General features: G+C 37.2%; 1 protein-coding gene across 5 annotated transcripts in view; it reads left to right on the top strand.

Moving 5' to 3' along the window:
• The window catches only part of LOC112457082 (syntaxin-1A), a 92,844-nt gene that overhangs the window by 14,832 nt on the left and 60,509 nt on the right, over positions 1-17,503 (top strand). For all 5 annotated transcript variants that reach the window (XR_003041054.1, XR_003041055.1, XR_003041053.1 and 2 more), the window contains exon 3: positions 5,748-5,847. Coding sequence is in view for 2 of the 5 variants with exons in the window: in XM_025019961.1 (XP_024875729.1) it covers positions 5,748-5,847 (100 nt within the window). In the remaining 3 variants the exon portion in view is untranslated. The remainder of the gene's footprint in view (positions 1-5,747; positions 5,848-17,503) is intronic.

The following is a 17,503-nucleotide window of genomic DNA, read 5'->3' as shown; positions in this document are numbered from 1 at the left end:
TTTTGTGCAATTATTCCTATATACGTACCTCTAAATCTGAACTTTCATCGTTAAATCTGTATTTTCGCCCTCTTAGTAAAATCGATTAGGGCTTCTACAGTAGCGATGCGGTATAAGAGGAGCGAAACGTGCTTGAACGCAAAGTGTTGTAACTCCGACGACGCAAAATTCCTTCGCGCGTGTAATCGCGCGCAAGCTTATTATCGTCATCCTTGCGAGCGTTTAATATTACCGTTTATTTTCGCGAACTTTGCGAGCGTACTGCGACCGGGAACGGAACTTACGCACCAGGCGTGGGATCGCGAAATAAACTTCCGGAATCTTCCTTCTGTAGACAGAACCCGGAGGATAAATATCTTCCTCGCAGTAAGTTCCGACCGTAACTGTACGCCTGGAAATTCTAATCTCGAAATATGCGAAATATGTGTTTGAGATATACTAAATATGTAATTCCGTTTTTGCACATCCTTTATCCAGCCATATTTGGAATCGTCGATTTTTTCATCAATGTTTATATCTAGGTCTTCAAATCTTTTGATATTATGAATAATTGTTTTTTTTTTACTGAATTTGGTATTAAGGGGATCCTAAAGCCGTCTGTAATACCGGCTTTTTTTCTTAGCACTAATCTTTTAATTGACTTTATAGAAATGCAAAATTCTTGTCTAGAATTAAAGTACGCATCAAAATCTAGGTCATGGTGATCAAATTTATATCAAAAACAAAAAAAAATTAATATTTTTGTTAATTTTTGGTATACGTAACGACAATATTTGCTTTGTACAAAAATTCCACGATAAATATCCACAAAATTAGACCGGCATGACCTAGGGACAACATTTAAGAACAATATCGTGCAATTAGATCTAAGATTGAAAACCTAGAAAAAAAGATTACTTTATATAACTTTTATATGTGCAAAAGCACATTCAGGTTGACAGGATAAGCAATATTGCGTGTGGCAAGAGATGGCGCAGTAATCGAACAAAGACAGATGCCTCTCGTTAGACAAGGACAGATATAGATATATGACAAGAAAACAGAATTAGAAATGTTGACATTACCGACGTCGAGGAAGTTCAGCCTTCACTTTAGGATCCCCTTAAATGTTTGTTAATAACACTGTTCAACAAAAAAGTGTACAATAATATGAATAATCGTTTCCTGTAGTTGCGGAGCCAAGATGGCGGATATTAAAATTAAAAATTTGACCATTTTTAATTTTCCATGTTAGCTCCGCCATTTTAAATTTATTAACTTTGACATCGGATTAGTATTCAGCCATCTGAAAAACCCTTAGGGGGTTTGAATAACTTAGTTAAAAAACTTTATAGATGCTTAATAGTCTATATGTAAATTGCAACTTTGACGCAATAGACTTTATTTTAATGTTTAATATCTTTTTAACCATGTTGACACAACAAATTCCTTTTAAGACCTGAAAGTTCTATAACAACATACTTAATTTTGATTGCAATAAAACTTTTTTAAAACATCATATATTCTAGTCATAATATGCCAAAATATACTATTGTAAAATAGCCCTTTTTCGCAAATTTAACTGCAAATTTCTCAGAATTGTGACGTGATAGAGCAATTTGGTATTTGGTTTAACGGGATCGTCCAAAATTCCATATTCAGCGTCTAAAAAACTATAGGAAATGATTGTTCTCCTTCTTGTGTTAAGAAAAATAATTTTTCGTTGAACAGTGTAATAGAACTTGTGATAATAAGAGCCTGAAAATGATACAATATATAGTTTAAATAACGCTTTATGAAGCATACAATAAGCACCGAGTACACAATAAATGGAGAATAATAATAAATACCGATGCATTGATATTATACTCGAGAAAACATACGGTATAATATAATATACTCGTATTTCATAATTATTCAATGAAATTGTGTTCTACGGTCTACAATTAATAATATACTTGTACATTAATTGTTTACGAATAATGTAAAAATAATAATACGACGCGAAATACACGCAAATATTTTGGAATACGCGAAAGTATTTCAATCTTTCTTTTCGTTTCGACATTCTCCGGAAGACGGTAAGATCGAGAGTTACATCGAGGGAATTCCATTCTAACGGCGGCGCGCAAAAAATATCGGTCTTGAGGGGGTTAACGCGAAATCGATACGTAGACGTGCCGCCGCGATATATCGCGCGCGTTTCGGGTATGCCGAAATGTGTCGTCGTAGCAGCCATTAGGCCGTCCGTTCTACGAAGCTCGCGCTTGTGTCCCGACCCCTGTGTATGTAAACGCGATGCAGTCTATGCACTATGCAATCGCGAGGAAGTAACGGGGGAAGCGCCCGAATAGGCGAGCCACGGCACGGGCGTGCAATCGAGCGGGTTGAAAACGGCACGCTTGCGAGAATGCGCCGCGAATGATGCAGGATGGCACTAACGAGACACGTTCCTATACGGAGCAACGCTTTGTGTGTCGACAAGAGTGTACCAGCTACGACGAAAGAGCTCTTGACAGGAGCTCGCACTTTCTTCGGTATCGAACACCTATCTTGTTACCGTTACCGTTATCCTTTCACGAAAACCGAGCGATCGAGCTTCTTTGACTTCGACGAAACACGAGTAGAGTCTCGAGACACGATGGTCTCAAGACTCCTTTGGCAAACCTACAATTCTATTGCCAAAAATGAGTGTTCTCATTGAATTTAATCTCACTAATTCTCATACACTTTTTGCGGTTGATCTCAACTTTATTTACAACGGCTATTAATCCTACATTACTCGCATGCGGAATGTAAAATACGCCCAAACTTTATAATTCTATTAAATTCACAGAGTAAAACTTTTTTTATTGATTGAATGCCGCACAAATTGTTTCACAATTAGAGAAGAAAAGCATTTATTTTTATCTAGAAGATATATAGAATGTTATCAATCTTTATTCAATCGTAAATCGTCGAAAGAGATCGAACAATAAAAATTGATAGGATGATGTTGGCTGATGGTAAAATACACCCTTATATATGAGTAATTATGTTAAAAAAGAAACTACGTGAGTAATGTAGACTTTAGAAGTATGGCAATATAAGTAATATGCTTCAGTGTATGGCTTCTAGGATTAACTTAATCGTTAAAATTATGTCACGCTTTACTCTATCCATCGATTATCTCTCATCATCATGCGCGCCTGCTATTAAAGAGATTAAAGTCGAGCGGATCTGGACCGAAGTAGGTAGTTAACGTTTTTACGGATTAACGTTACAAATTGTTCTTCGAGATAGTTATATCCGTACGTGACTGACTTTTTCGAGTTCCTGTCGGCGAATTTCTCTGGCGAAATCCCAGATTGCCGTTGTCGTCCTCGATGACGACAACGCTGGCTAGTGTCTGACATCGTTTCATCTGTCTTACGACGAAGCAATGGAAAAATCCCGATGAGTCAGACGAAATCGCATCAAATTGTGTGAGAAAAGGAGTGGAGGAGTGAGGAAGCGCATCCTTCTTTCCAGGAAGCAAATCGATGAGATTTCGTCTGGTTTTACGACGCTACGTATATAGGTGCACCATTAGAGGAGACCGGGGCTCGTTGGCACTGTTTTTACATTTTCGGCATTTGAATTTTTAAACAACTAATTATCATGATTAAATAGTACTAATATGATAGAGAGAATCTTTCTCTTCATTTTCATGCCTGGAACGCTCCCTGTATACTGTATAGTTTCTTTGTAATAAGTGAAATACGAACATGCTGCATTGTAACCAACTTGCCCCGATAGTAGGGTAAGTTGGCTATGCGTCCATGTTAAATTAATGAAAACGTAATAGAAACACAAAACGGGTAACAGATATGTACTTCTTGATAAAGATTGTATCATTTAAAGTTATTTTGTAATGATCGAATAGCAAAATACTGTTGCAGAATAACAATTGTAAACTATTCTAAATGTAGCTTTCTTCAACATAAAAATATTAATATAAATATATATCTAGCTTCTATCAGCATTGTAGGTAGCAAATCACATACATAGGTCTCACGCGCGCGGCAACAACAAGTCAAGCTAAGCGTCTCTTGATATGAGCCAACATACCCCGTCCCTATATACGTTTGATTTCAGTCATTTTATTATAATAAATTACTGTTGTTCCTCAAAATAATATGTCGTATAATAACAAAAACGTTTCTTTTTACTAATTATACATCACTTTGATTTACTTCTCAAGCTGAAGAACATTAATACGATATCTTGAAACGCTCGAAAATTTACTTGCCATCTCTTAAATCAGAGTTTTCTCTTTTTCTATTGTAATACTTTTAGTATAAATAAAACTTTGGGAAAAATACCTATGTCATAAAAGAGATATTTTGTGATAACTTTTCCATTGTTTTTTTTTGCTATAAATACATAAACGGAACGCATTGCCAACTTGCTTCTTGTGCCAATGAGCCCTATTATAGTCTCCCCTGCTGCCCCAGGATCGGCTTTTCGTCTCTCATTGGCCGAATTTTATCAACCATTTTCCTTCCTCTCGCTAATTAGATCACGCCAAGAATATGCGAACAAGAGCTTTTGAAATTTATCGCGGCCTAGTCCTCCTCGCTAAGAACTCCTCTTGAAGCCGTGCGAAGAGCGAAGAGCTCTCCGCGGCTCGGAAGCTTGCAGCGAACTTTGTCGAAACAATTTTTGAACTTCCTACATTATTCCATTTATGACGTCACATATCGAATAAAATTAACATGTGATTAGGCGAGCATATTTGTTATATTTTTTTGTGTTGATAAACGGAACGACATTTTCTAGCGCTACATATATGTATAGTCGTTCTACTTTATTGTAACACTTTTATATACCTAAATATCTTAATTTAATCGATGTCAAAATAATTACGCATGAAAATTAGTGTATGTCGATATTTTTGACTGATTCCTAATCACGATTAAGGAGTAAATTATAAGTATTAGTATATTTATAAGTATTAGTATATATTATAAGTATATATATTTTAAAATATTTAGGTAGAAATATTCTAAATTTATTGTAAGTTTTTACACATTTTCGTATTATTTTTTAAAGTTTTTAAAGTTTTAGAAAACATACGTGACCTCGCGAGCAAGTATACGTGATCGTGTGACAAAACGCGGTTTGTACTACTTGCGGCGAGCGCCACTCGTAATTACGGCTATACTACTTAAATAGAGTAGTGTCTGATGTAATATGTATATGTATCGACCCCGACTACTTAAATTGGATACTTTTATCAGCAATGTGATCGAGCGTTTATTTTCTCATTACTCTTTTAATTTTTTTTTTTTTATTAAAGACTGTATTTGAATACTATCGACTTGATGAAATATTAATTTCGAAAATATGCTTTCGTGTGATAGTTTTTTAATATTTTTTATTGTTTTATTATGTGCTCTATATGCGATAGTCAAAGATATTAGCAGCCGATAGTAAATTGCTTTTTAAGGATTGCAACATTAAAAAATCTTAAAGAGATATGTAAATCTTATTTTATTATTATATTATTATATCATTTTTTTTTTATTTTACTTTTATTATAATATTATTTTATTATTATATCATTATGCAAATTTAAGCAAGCTCAGTTTTGAGAGATATAACTTTTGAAGTAAAATGTCAATTTAGACGTAGTATCAACCGCGTCGAAATTTTTAAACTTGGATTTACATCACTCTCGTTTGAATATGCGAAAGTTCGTTTAGTTTAAGCCAACTGCTGACTCTGACGTGTGTGTTTTTCCACAGGTGGAGGAGATCCGCGAAATGATAGATAGGATCCAGACGAATGTGGAAGATGTGAAGAAAAAGCACAGCGCCATCCTCTCCGCGCCGCAGACCGATGAGAGTGAGTTTAATTTATCATCTTGTACTTATCCCCATTTCTTACGCGAAGTACGTGCATATATCCTCGCGGCTGCTAGCTGCTACCGCGGGTGGAGCTCGATTACGTTCCGCGGGGGCAAAAAGCGAGATCGTGTTCAACGTGAAAATCTCTATTTCCGGAAATTTCCGGTCATATGAAACGATCGGTCTGAGGATTAAATTAAACGATAACTGGCTTGATCAAATATTAGCGCATTGTGTGCCAACGCCGACGCATCTGTTTGCTCTACTCCTGTGATCATTTATGTGATCATTTATTCAAACCGATTTCGACATTTTTGATTGCGAACCTCGTTAATGCCAGATAAAAATAATTCCTACGTTTATTGATTAAATATATAAATAGGGGCGAGACAGTCGTTGTAGAGATTGCTTTTTTTGTATTTATATAGCACGTCGAGAATCAAATTCGTCATTATATTAAGATCTAATCGCTGGTTATTTTTATATTTAGTAATTATAATTTATAGAAATTATATTTATATTGCTAAATATAAATAACACACTGACAATTATTCTCTCGGATACCGATCGCCAGAAGCGAGAAGAGAATGTTCAGGTGGGCGAATCAACGCTTTGTTCCCGGTTAACCGCTTATCCTCCGCGAACTCCTCCGTCGGCTTGCTAAGAGTCAAATTCAAATTTGCTCTCTGTACATAATTCAAGAACTTATCCGTCTTTCTGGGGTCGATTTACTCGACACTGGCAGGCTTTCAAGCCGGTCGGTTGCCCCCGTTCCATCGGCAGGATACATCCCCGCTCATCTTCGAACGTCGATGCTGAATATTTCATTCGGCTGAACGCATGCCGTTGCTTGCCAAAAAACTCTCGCTGAGCATATCGCGTCGAAATCCGATATTTCAGAGCGACGTTTTATTATTGGAAAGAGCACGATATACAACGGACTTTCGCGAACTTTAATACATTGAACTTTGCGCGCACGCAGAAAAATTCAGGGTCTACCAAATTTTTAATATATATACATATATGTAATATTTTGAATTTCTGACATCGTTAAAGGACAACCTTGATCATATTGATGGGATTAGTAATTTAAGCGCAAGTAACAAAGCTTGTAAACTCTAGCGCGAGTGTAAAGTGTAACTCGATCGAGAGAAAGAACTGATGGAAGCTTGAACAGCCGTTAATTGAAAAGACTTGAGCGAAATAGTTTCTTCTAGAGGATATTCCGTGTAATTCTCTCGCTCATTGCGAGAAACGACCGGGAAATTATTCGACGTATCAGCTTTCGTAATTTCGCGCGAAGATAATCGAGCCTCGATATTCCGATAAGCGCGGCGCCCGCGCCGTCAAATTCAATAGAAATGCAATGCAGGAGACTGGTTAAATTTGAAAAGTGGCTGCTGGAGAGAAGAGGTAAAAGAGGTGGTGGAGTGGCCAGGATGCTCGCGAAAGAGGGTGGGAGACATAAGAGGCACGATAGAGAGAGAGAGAGAGGGATGGGACACTAGTGGTAATCGTCCTTGCCCTGGTTGCCATTGTAGCTGCTGGTAGCCGGGGTTGGATTGTCATCCCTTACACCTTCATCCCCCGGCATGAGCAGGCGCGCGCGCGCGTGTTTGCGACGGCTCCTAACCCCTTGTTTATGTGAATCGAACGCCGACGTCCGCTGCAGATTTAATTATATTATTAATGGTACTTCCACCGATTATGCTTTATTTTCTAGGAAAAGCCGTAGAACATAGATTATTGAAACATCGATTAATAACATTCCGGAATGCTTCCGGGGAGTGAGATGTATGCTGCTCTAATGAGACCTGGCTCTAAGATCCGAGTTTAAATTTAACAAAAAAATTGATTTTTATTTTTGATCGCCACTTTTCCAAAGAATACTCACTGATAGTATTTTGCCCTGAGAGAATCCCTTTATAAATACAGACGGAGATGGGCAAAATTTTATTGGAATAATAGATAATAAATAAAAGGCAAAGCATAATTTATTCGTAAATAAATTCTTATTTGATTAAAAATTTATTCGATTAAACGATAATTTAAATAAATTTTTATCTAAATAATTATCATTTTGTATTAGAAATATGTTTTATTTATATTAAAATATTAACAAGAAAGCAAATAAGCAAATTCAGTATAATCAAACAGAAAATTAAGTTACATATAATCAGAAAGAAATTAAATTACATATTAATGCTTATATAGAATATACATATATAGCAATTTAAATCTTTCCTTGCGGTTAACACGAATAACGTAAATAGTGCATAATACAGTTAATATAGATAACAAATAATATAAGTAATAAATAATACAAATCACGGGTGAAATTGTAATTAAATAACGATCTAGATAAAATTTTATTTGAATAATGCCATCTCTAAATACGAGAAAATTTTATAGTAAATATTACTATGGTGTCGCACTAGCTGCGGACCATCAAGGAATTTCAAGTTAAAATACTATAATTATTGTTTTAAAAACGATTAAATAACGTAATTTTTACCATAAACATAGTAATTTAACTTAAAATTCCTCGATGGTCCGCAGCTAGTGCGACACCATAGTAATATTTACTATAAAATTTTCTCCGTGTACTGTCTTTCAGAGGTTGGGGATTGTGTGTAGGTAAGGTTGATAACCTTAGTATGGAAAAACTCATTGTTGCAAAGAATTTAACAAAAAGAAGCCGGACAGCTTACACGGGTGAATAGAAAAAAAATTGTTAGACTAAAATTCATCTTGGATTGTAATGCCAGAAGAAGGCACTTTTGTGGGGGGGGGAGGAGATTTTTAGTGATTTGTAAGATTAGAAGAGTTTGATTTTAAGGAATTGCTTCGTGGATATAAATAGAAAAATTTTAAATCCATACTGATCCATACTGATCGCGTTACATGTGAATATTAAGATAGCTGTTACACTAATATACTGCATATGTAATAATATTATAAAGTTTAATATTTTACAAAATAATCAAGATTTTAAAGCTACGTCTTAATGTAAATATAGTTTGATAATATAGTTTGCGTTATTACATGATTTTTAAGAGCAGTCAAGTCGTGCATATATATTGATAACGCGATATCGCCAAGTTTTAACATTAAACGAAAAAGTAATATTGATAATGAGAAATGATAGAGAAGAGGAAAATTACGTTACGCTAATTGTAAGTTACGCTGTGTGACTTCACGATAATCTGTTTAGAAATCTGGATAAATGTCGCGCAAACATGCAGTACGTTCCTACGTAGCTTGTCGATAATTTCGAGCAAGTAGATTAACCTCCCGCAACTGAGGGATTAAGTAATATCCCGTACGAGAGAGAGAGAGAGAGAGAGAGAGAGAGAAAGAGAGAGAGCAATGCCTGCTAATTACTATTAATACCTCGACCTTGTGCATCGAAATTCCGTGATAATTTACCCGTGGCTTAAATTATCCGATATATTATGCATATAATCTTTACTCTTTGACCTCCTCAACCGGTACGTCTATACATCGTATCGGCCTATATTGTTCGAGCAGGATGCGAGTGTATTTCCATAGCTATCTGTCGCTCGGTCTCTTTCAGCTTCGCTCTTCTGTCTACCTGAGAAGTTTTGACGGCAAGGCGGCTAAGCCCTAGATACGTCAAAAAGATTTCTCCGTCTGTCCATGTGTCTATAAACATGCACGTACCTTCGAACACTTACGTTTATTGCAACTTTTTGCAACGTAACCGTCGCCGTAGCCGTCGGAGCTTGAACGAAACTGTAGCAAAAAAATAAAAAAATGAGAACATATGCGTTTAAGACGTTTGGCCAAATTGCGTTTAACTCGCGATGGCGTACTATCGTCGCTTTCGCGATACACAATTACGCGAAATGTACCAATTTGTTTAAACAGTCGCTTTTGCGTAGATTGCACGAGTTCTTTTCGCGAGCGAGCAGAGATTACGATGGGAGATCTTGTAGAAACTAGTAGACGTGATTCGAAACGTATTCTCGCAAAGAAGAGAGAGAAAAACTTAATTATTTTTTATTTTTATTTTCACGCTTTTTTTGTCTTTTACCATTAAATTGTTTAGATTGCTTACTTCAAAATAATAATGCATCTTTTATTTATCTCTTTCTAGTTATTGATGAATACATGTTTAACATATGTGTATATATGTGTATGCAAATGTAATTTAAACGACAAGCCGAAATAAAACTGCGTTAGTTGTAACGACGGAGGGATGATAATTTTTTGTATAATAAGGATGATATAAACAACGCTTTTCTTAAAACGTGTAGCTCTAAAGTAAGCTGTTGGTTTCTAAAATAAAAGCTAAACAGAATAAAATTAATGACAACTTGTACATCCGACGACTTGTACATCCGATACGTTTTTGGGTCGTTCGATTTCAAACAGCTGCGAGAAATACATATACCGTCGAGATATACGCGAGACTATTCACAACGCGGATACGAGCGTACGTATACGTGAACGAGATGAAGATAATCGGGCCTCGTGCACGTCGATATTGTTGTCACTCGCGGCGATCCGGTGGAAACGGGTTAAACGGTTTTAGAAACTGTGTCGGTGCGCCGAATGCTTCGTTAGAGGGGCACGCGCGCGGATTACGGGCGATAACGACGACGCCGGGACACCCCGCGGGATCGGCGTGGCGTTTACGCATTTGTTGCGGCGAACGGCTCGATAATCGATCGTTCCCACGTCACTTACGCGCTCGAGGCCGCGAAACAATCGTCGTTGTTCTCCCTGCGCGCTCGCTCGCTCGCTCGTTCCGCTCATAGGCCGGAACCCTATAATATGCAGGAATTATTCACACGTTTGAATCGCCGCTACGTATTTCCGCAAGCTAATGACGATATTCGTTAAATATACAACGCGCAATCTCGCGCATTATCCTCGATGAACAACCGCTTTAATTAGTAACCCATTTCCTCCGTATTTTCGCCCTCCTGTCCGTTGATTAACCTCTGGAGGCCTCCGGAGCTTGTTATTTTTTAGCGGAAGTACAGCGAAAATTTCACAATGTAAATTCCGCCTCGTTTGCAATATTGATTTTTCTACCTGCGGCACGTGTATATGTGCATATGTGTGTACCACGTGCGCATTAAGCGCCACTGATGTTTTTAAAATTAATAATGTTTAAACGCACGGTACACATGTTCCCGGTCATGAAGATCAGATGAAAGCGATGTTTACTGGTGGACTGTTCAATTATTAATGATTTATTAGCACTGCCGAAGAATGTAAACAAGTAATAGCGTGAAAAGTGCAAATCTTGATATAATCGTTGCGTAAGATAAGTCACCTATTACATGTAAAGATAAAATGATATTGAAGGTATCGTGTATGATATCTGCAAATAAGTGAAGAGATTAAATCGTTCCCGCGCAATCGTCATCTCGTATAAGATTTCCGGTGCGTAATTAATCCGTATAGAGAACGGGAAGCCTTATTTTAGGTTTCACAGGAGTCGCTTATTTTTCGTGGTATAACACTTTAACACATATCTGGAAGTTATAAATAAATATCATAAAGAGCCATGAAAAAACTTGCCCGTCCTTTAAAGGTTAATGGATTCTCTTCGCGACATGCAATTATAAAAAGTCATCTTGAACGCGCGTTCGTGTTCACATTGTGATTATGTAAATATATGAAAAAAAAAATCTCAAACGCGTAACGCGAGTCTGCGTGTGCTCCGCGCTGTTACAGCATCGATGTGGACGCGCACCACCTGCCGACGCTGCTAAATAGTATCACGAGAATAGTCCTGCGCTAAAAATAGCTTGAAAAGTCAGTGCGATGGAGAGGCGGCACTCGAGTTACGCGACGCCGTTCATCGATCCGATCTACCGCCAACTGCCGCGTATCAGCAAGAACGTGGATGGGAGCGTTTTTAAATCGGCAGCCGCGAAAAAAACGGACTCTTACGCTGAGGTTCTATTTAAATGGAACGATTCTCGACGCGAAGGCTTTGGTTGAGATATTCCCGGTGGAACCATCGTCGTGTGCCCGATCAGTTTTAAATATCGAAATAAATTTCATTACGTGCACGCGTTCATCGACTCTAAACATCAATTACGCACGATATATTAGCACGCAGGGGGGTCAAGTAGTAACTTCACGTAAATTATCATTAAAAGGATCCCGCTCGTGTGTCTCAAACCAACAAAGGAAAAACAAGGGCCAATAATCGAGCAAATAGGAAATTGGAAATAAACTTTAAATTTGACTATCTACTGTTTGCTCGATTATTGGCCCTTGTTGGGCCTTTTTCTTTGTTGGTCACGTAAATTATATTTAATATTTACACAGTTCTATGCCGAGATCTGATTCTAGTAATTTAAAAAAGGAAAAGAATTTAGTTTTATCGATCATCTCCTCAGTAACTCAACATGAGTAGTTCAGCGAAAATTCTTTAAGCAGAGAATCCGTGTTCTTATTCGCACATTTATTGCCAGATGCACTTGTTTAATCCTCATTTCCAGTTTGACATTGAACTAAACCGATTAAAACCGCCAACCGACTTTCCTCCGAGTAAAGTAGGTTTTAGTCGGCTAGGGATAACGTAACTTGCAACAGGTTGACGTTGATGGATAGCAGGGCCTAGCCGTTATATATATTTTTTTACAAGTTTTTTGCACTACTCGTTTCTCATTTTTTACCATTGAAAACTCTAACTGCCGAAAAGAACGAGATATACGACCCGTTCGCACCTGCGCCACTAAAACATAAAATAATTTCCACGCGTATTGCTACAGCGTGTAATTGTTGAAAGAATCCAATTAAGCAAATGCATACACTGAGAAAAAAATTGTTAATCCGAAAAAATATTGAATCCGACACGTTCAACTAAACATTTTAGTTAATTAACTAAACATTAGTTGTTTCAACAATTTATTTAGTTTTTTTAATCAAGAATTATTTAATTCAACTAATGTTTAGTTAACTAACTAAAATATTTAGTTGAACGTATCGGACTAAATATTTTTTGGGATTAACAAATTTTTTTCTCAGTGTATCATCGTAATCGGTTTTCTTTCAGCTCCAATCAGTAGTCACAGATGTTGCACGTTCATTCATTTCACAAAATATTGAGAACAAATATTCAGTAAATTAGTACCGCAGTGTCATAACAGTAGCTCTTTTGTAATTGTTTATACATCACATCAAGCATAATACATCAAAATTGATGTATATATAATATGTCAGTATTTTGACTTCTGATACGATACGTCAAATATATGTAGCCAAATATGTACCTATTATCATATTCAAATGTATCCTTAGGGAACGAAGCAGAATGAACAGGTGTCGAAATTCATCAAGCGTCGACATAGAGATCGGATATACTCTCCGTATATGTTTGGCTAGAAATAGATTTTAACGTTGATGTGCGCCGCTTGAATAGAGCGGCTATCATCTTGCAGTGAACATTTACGCAAATATAAACTGTTGACCATCGCTGTCTGTCAACGTGGCAGATGCAGGCGCGACAGTCGTATGCTACAAGTCGCTCCGTGCCAAGCTCAGACGGCGGATAATTCATGCTCGACGTCACCGGGTTGATCCTGGCGCGACGTCCTAGAGGACTCCGTCCAATCTTATATATGAGAATTGCACGTTGTCCCGACGTGTACGTGAAGGAATTTACGGGAATTCTTTTGCTTGGAAAAAGCATAAACCTGCTTGATCCGAGCTTTTCCCTTGAATTATTGTAAAACGATGATTGATTTACCTCGCGTTTGCGGTACGAGAAATTATTTGGGGCATGTTTATTAGCTGCTCAATGTATAATAGTTATGACTAATTATATAAATCGTATATGTAAGGTGTAAAATAAGTTATACATATTTACACTGTTAAATACTATAATTAAGGATGAAATTTAAATACCTTGAGTTAAATAACATTTTATTATTTTTAACTACCATATGTCAAAATTTATAATTTTTAACACAAAACAGTATTATTTTAATTATTGGTTTAGTTGAATTAACATTGTTCTAGTTAAATGACATATTGAGGAGGAGCAGTGACGACCTACGATTTAAAATGACTCAATTTAAGTATAATTTGACACTATAAATTTAACAGTGCATAGTTACAATTAGAATATATATTTATTAGTTTCAATTTAGTACACGGAAAGAATTTTTTGATATATTTTACCGTTAAATTCACTACAAACTTGGGACAACTTGGCAACCAAGGAATTTAAAATATACAAAAGACATTTTACAAACAACGTGATAAAAATTAGCAAGCAGATTGGTAAATTTTGAAAAATTATTGAAATTTCCTAATATATTTTAGTAAAATTAATCAAACGCAGTTTATATTTTTATGTAATAGATATCTATTAATATTTTTTATTATGGTGAATATTAATCAGAATAGCGGGCATAAAATTCTTGGTGGTACATGTTGTCCCACAACTACCATGATTTCAGGGTAAATTTTAAGAGAAAATTCTCTCCGTGTAGAGTTACGATTTTGATTTTTAATATTTGAGAGGTGTATAGTGATTTTGATTATAATAAATGATATTTTTACAGTTACATTTACGTGAAAAAAAGATCTCCCCGTCATAAGCTATTTTAAAACGTGTGTTATATGTTACTTTTTTTTTGGCAGGTATAACTAAATGTGTAAAAAATTGTAAGCCGACGCAAGACACGTGCGAGATATCGTTGGGAAAAACTGCGGCATATATTTCCCCTTTTCATTTTGCAGTATACATGTTCTCTTTTTTATTTTCACGACGTTACACACACAAGAACACAGGACGAAGTGTCCGTCTGCATCTGTTCTGGAATGTAAATTTTCCGTTTACGTTTTATTAGCGCGACAGATTGCAATCGAATGCATCTCGCATGCATATTCGAGAAGATCGAGTCGAAATACACGGTGAGTTATATCGTGTCGCTATAAATTAAAACGTAGAAATTTATCTTTCGTTGCACATGTTCTCGACGAGGGCACAAGAGTTCAGAAGAAAAAAAGGAAACTATAAGACAAATGCATACAGCAGTAGAACTTTTCCGACTAAGGAAAGAAGTTCCGTGTTCCTTCCTTATAATTAAATGTATAAAGAAGTATTGTTACAGCGTGTGATTGTTGAGAGCATCTAATTAATCAAATTCAATCCTCAGAAAATATCCTTATACGTCATAAGATGTATTTTAGCAGATGTGACAGCGGATACGATATTTTCTCTCTATTTTAGGGAAAAGTTTGCCCGAGCTCCTTCGCAGGCATGCATAGACCGAAGCCAATTTATTATTATTTCCTAACTGCAGCACGTGAACTTCTTCTCGCGCATAGAAAATTAAGTTTACCAGGACTGAAGTACGGGGCGCCGTTGACGAAAACCTGTTTTGTAGAGGCACGTGACACGGATGAGCAACTTGTAATTTTTTTATCGTTTTTACGTCGTATACCTAGATGCGTGTGCACACACACAAACACACACACACACACACACGTGCCATGCATCGCATCGACGTCGTTTGTGCGACACGAAAATTTCATTTTCTGGTAAATGTCGTTCCGTGACGGAGACGAATAGAAATTCCTTCCTTGATAGACGAACAGGAATTTCGTCTTTGATAGAAATCTTTGAGAGACCCCCGTAATTAGGCTTTTATACACCGACAAAACGGGACGTTGCGCGGACAAGTAGAGTGCTGACAACGTAATTAATCTTTAACCCTTTCGTTACTCAAGGAAGTTACGGCATTGCCACGGACTGGTTCCCCTTCATCGTATTTAAATCTTACGTAAATAATTCTCATTGTTATTATTGTACGCTGGATATGAGGATACTAATAGGAGATTATAATTAAAATAACTTTTTTTAGAAATTAAAATTTTATGATAAATTTGCTGATTTTTTCTGCCGAAGATTTAATTGAGCGTCATTTCTTTTAACTCTCGAGATTAAACTTAGCATTTAAATTATAAATAAATTATAAAATATTCTGTTCGCTTTACTTGAAGTTAAATCAAACATAAACATTTGTCATCTATTTGCATGGTTTAATTTACTGGCATAGAACTTAATTTACTGGAAGCCTTTTCTTTGCCGATAATTCGAATTTTTTGCTATATTCGGTACCTCCACATTTTTCATCGAAGAAAAATTGTCGCGGAGATGAATTTTCTAGACTTTCGAGACAGTTAATATAAAATTCTCTGGCGAATGCAATCCATAACGGACGGTGTTTCGCGACTGCAATGTGGTCGTTTGAAAATCCGTACAATGGAAGTCGCAGGAGAAAACCGCGTAAACTGCGAGACAGATTTGTCAGCGGCTGTCACGGTAACGAGCAAATCGATACGTCCAAAATCGAACGAGCACCATATACCGCGTTCTCAGCAAAAGCGTTCCGCTGGTCCCATGATAGGTGGCCATTTGTATTGCCGTAGGGCACTAAAATATATCCTACTCGCGTAAAATATGGAGATATATTTCTCTTTTTGAGTTATTTCTGTTGCAAACGCGAGATGATTTCTTTCTCTCTCATGATATTCGACGGCGATGAATCGATTTCCGTCTTTAGTGTTTGATTAGAGACGGCTACAGAGGGTTGCCTGTTTAAGTTCTTTTTTACCGCCATTTCCGACAAGAAATTGACTTTTGCCATTGGTATCTGCTACACTGATCGAAACCGATCATCCCTCGATCGACGACGGAATCGACGTGGAATTACCCGCAAGATGTATAAGTTGCCTTTGCTCCCACATTTCAGTCGCTCTCACGGAAATAAGGAAAAAGAAGGAAGATGACTCGCGTTCAGTAAATATCTCGACGTATCAAAGAAAATGATAAAAGAGAAATTGAGAGCAACAGTTGCGGAGACGCTCTCCCGTGAAAATCTCTCCGTCGCGCAAAAGAAAAATTACGGGAGATTAAACGGTTTAATTAAGCGTCGTTAATCGACGCAATGAGTCGCGAAGCGAACATCTTGCGTGTTCGTTTTTCGCTCTTGAGATCTCTCTCTTTTTCGTTTTGCATATCCCAAACGCGACGTTTCGCAGTTTCATGAAACGCTCGATGTTAATTAAATGTTACACTTTTCATTATCAAGTTTATCGGTCCACGTAACATCGGTGGTTTCCGCTGACGTGGATGTAATTCGCTATGTAAATGAAAGGCGCCTTCCGCGCGCGGATGTGTACACCTGTACATTTGCTACGACAATAAGTGTCATGTTCGTTTCGCGGTCGTGGAATTCAGCCAAGGTTGTGACGAGCGACGAGCGGCGCGGCGTGTCTGGCTAATTCGCGCGGAGTAAAGTTTACTTTTGCGGAACAATTAGGTCGTCCTCTCCCCGTTAGAGGCAACGTGCGCAAAGTTCGGCGTGGCGTTGCGTGGCACACGTGTAAATTAAGGCTGTCGGCGTTGCTCGCGTCATCGTCACAGGATAGTTGGAAATGCTGTTATCAATATGTGTTTCAACGGTCCTACGCAATTTGAAGACGTGGGAGGACGGTTAGTGGTGATACGAGAGAGCTAAAAATATATACCGACCGTGTATATCTCCCTCTCCGCGTATACCGAAAAATATATCGCCCGCGAAAAATACCGGCCGTGACATTTAATCCCTCTGACGCGCGCGATCCAATTTCCACCGGGTGGCTGATCAATT

Source organism: Temnothorax curvispinosus, unplaced genomic scaffold, assembly GCF_003070985.1.
Source record: "Temnothorax curvispinosus isolate PA1 unplaced genomic scaffold, ASM307098v1 QBEX01007502.1, whole genome shotgun sequence".
NCBI classification, from domain to species: Eukaryota; Metazoa; Arthropoda; class Insecta; order Hymenoptera; family Formicidae; genus Temnothorax; species Temnothorax curvispinosus.
This window is presented reverse-complemented; position numbering and strand designations above follow the sequence as displayed.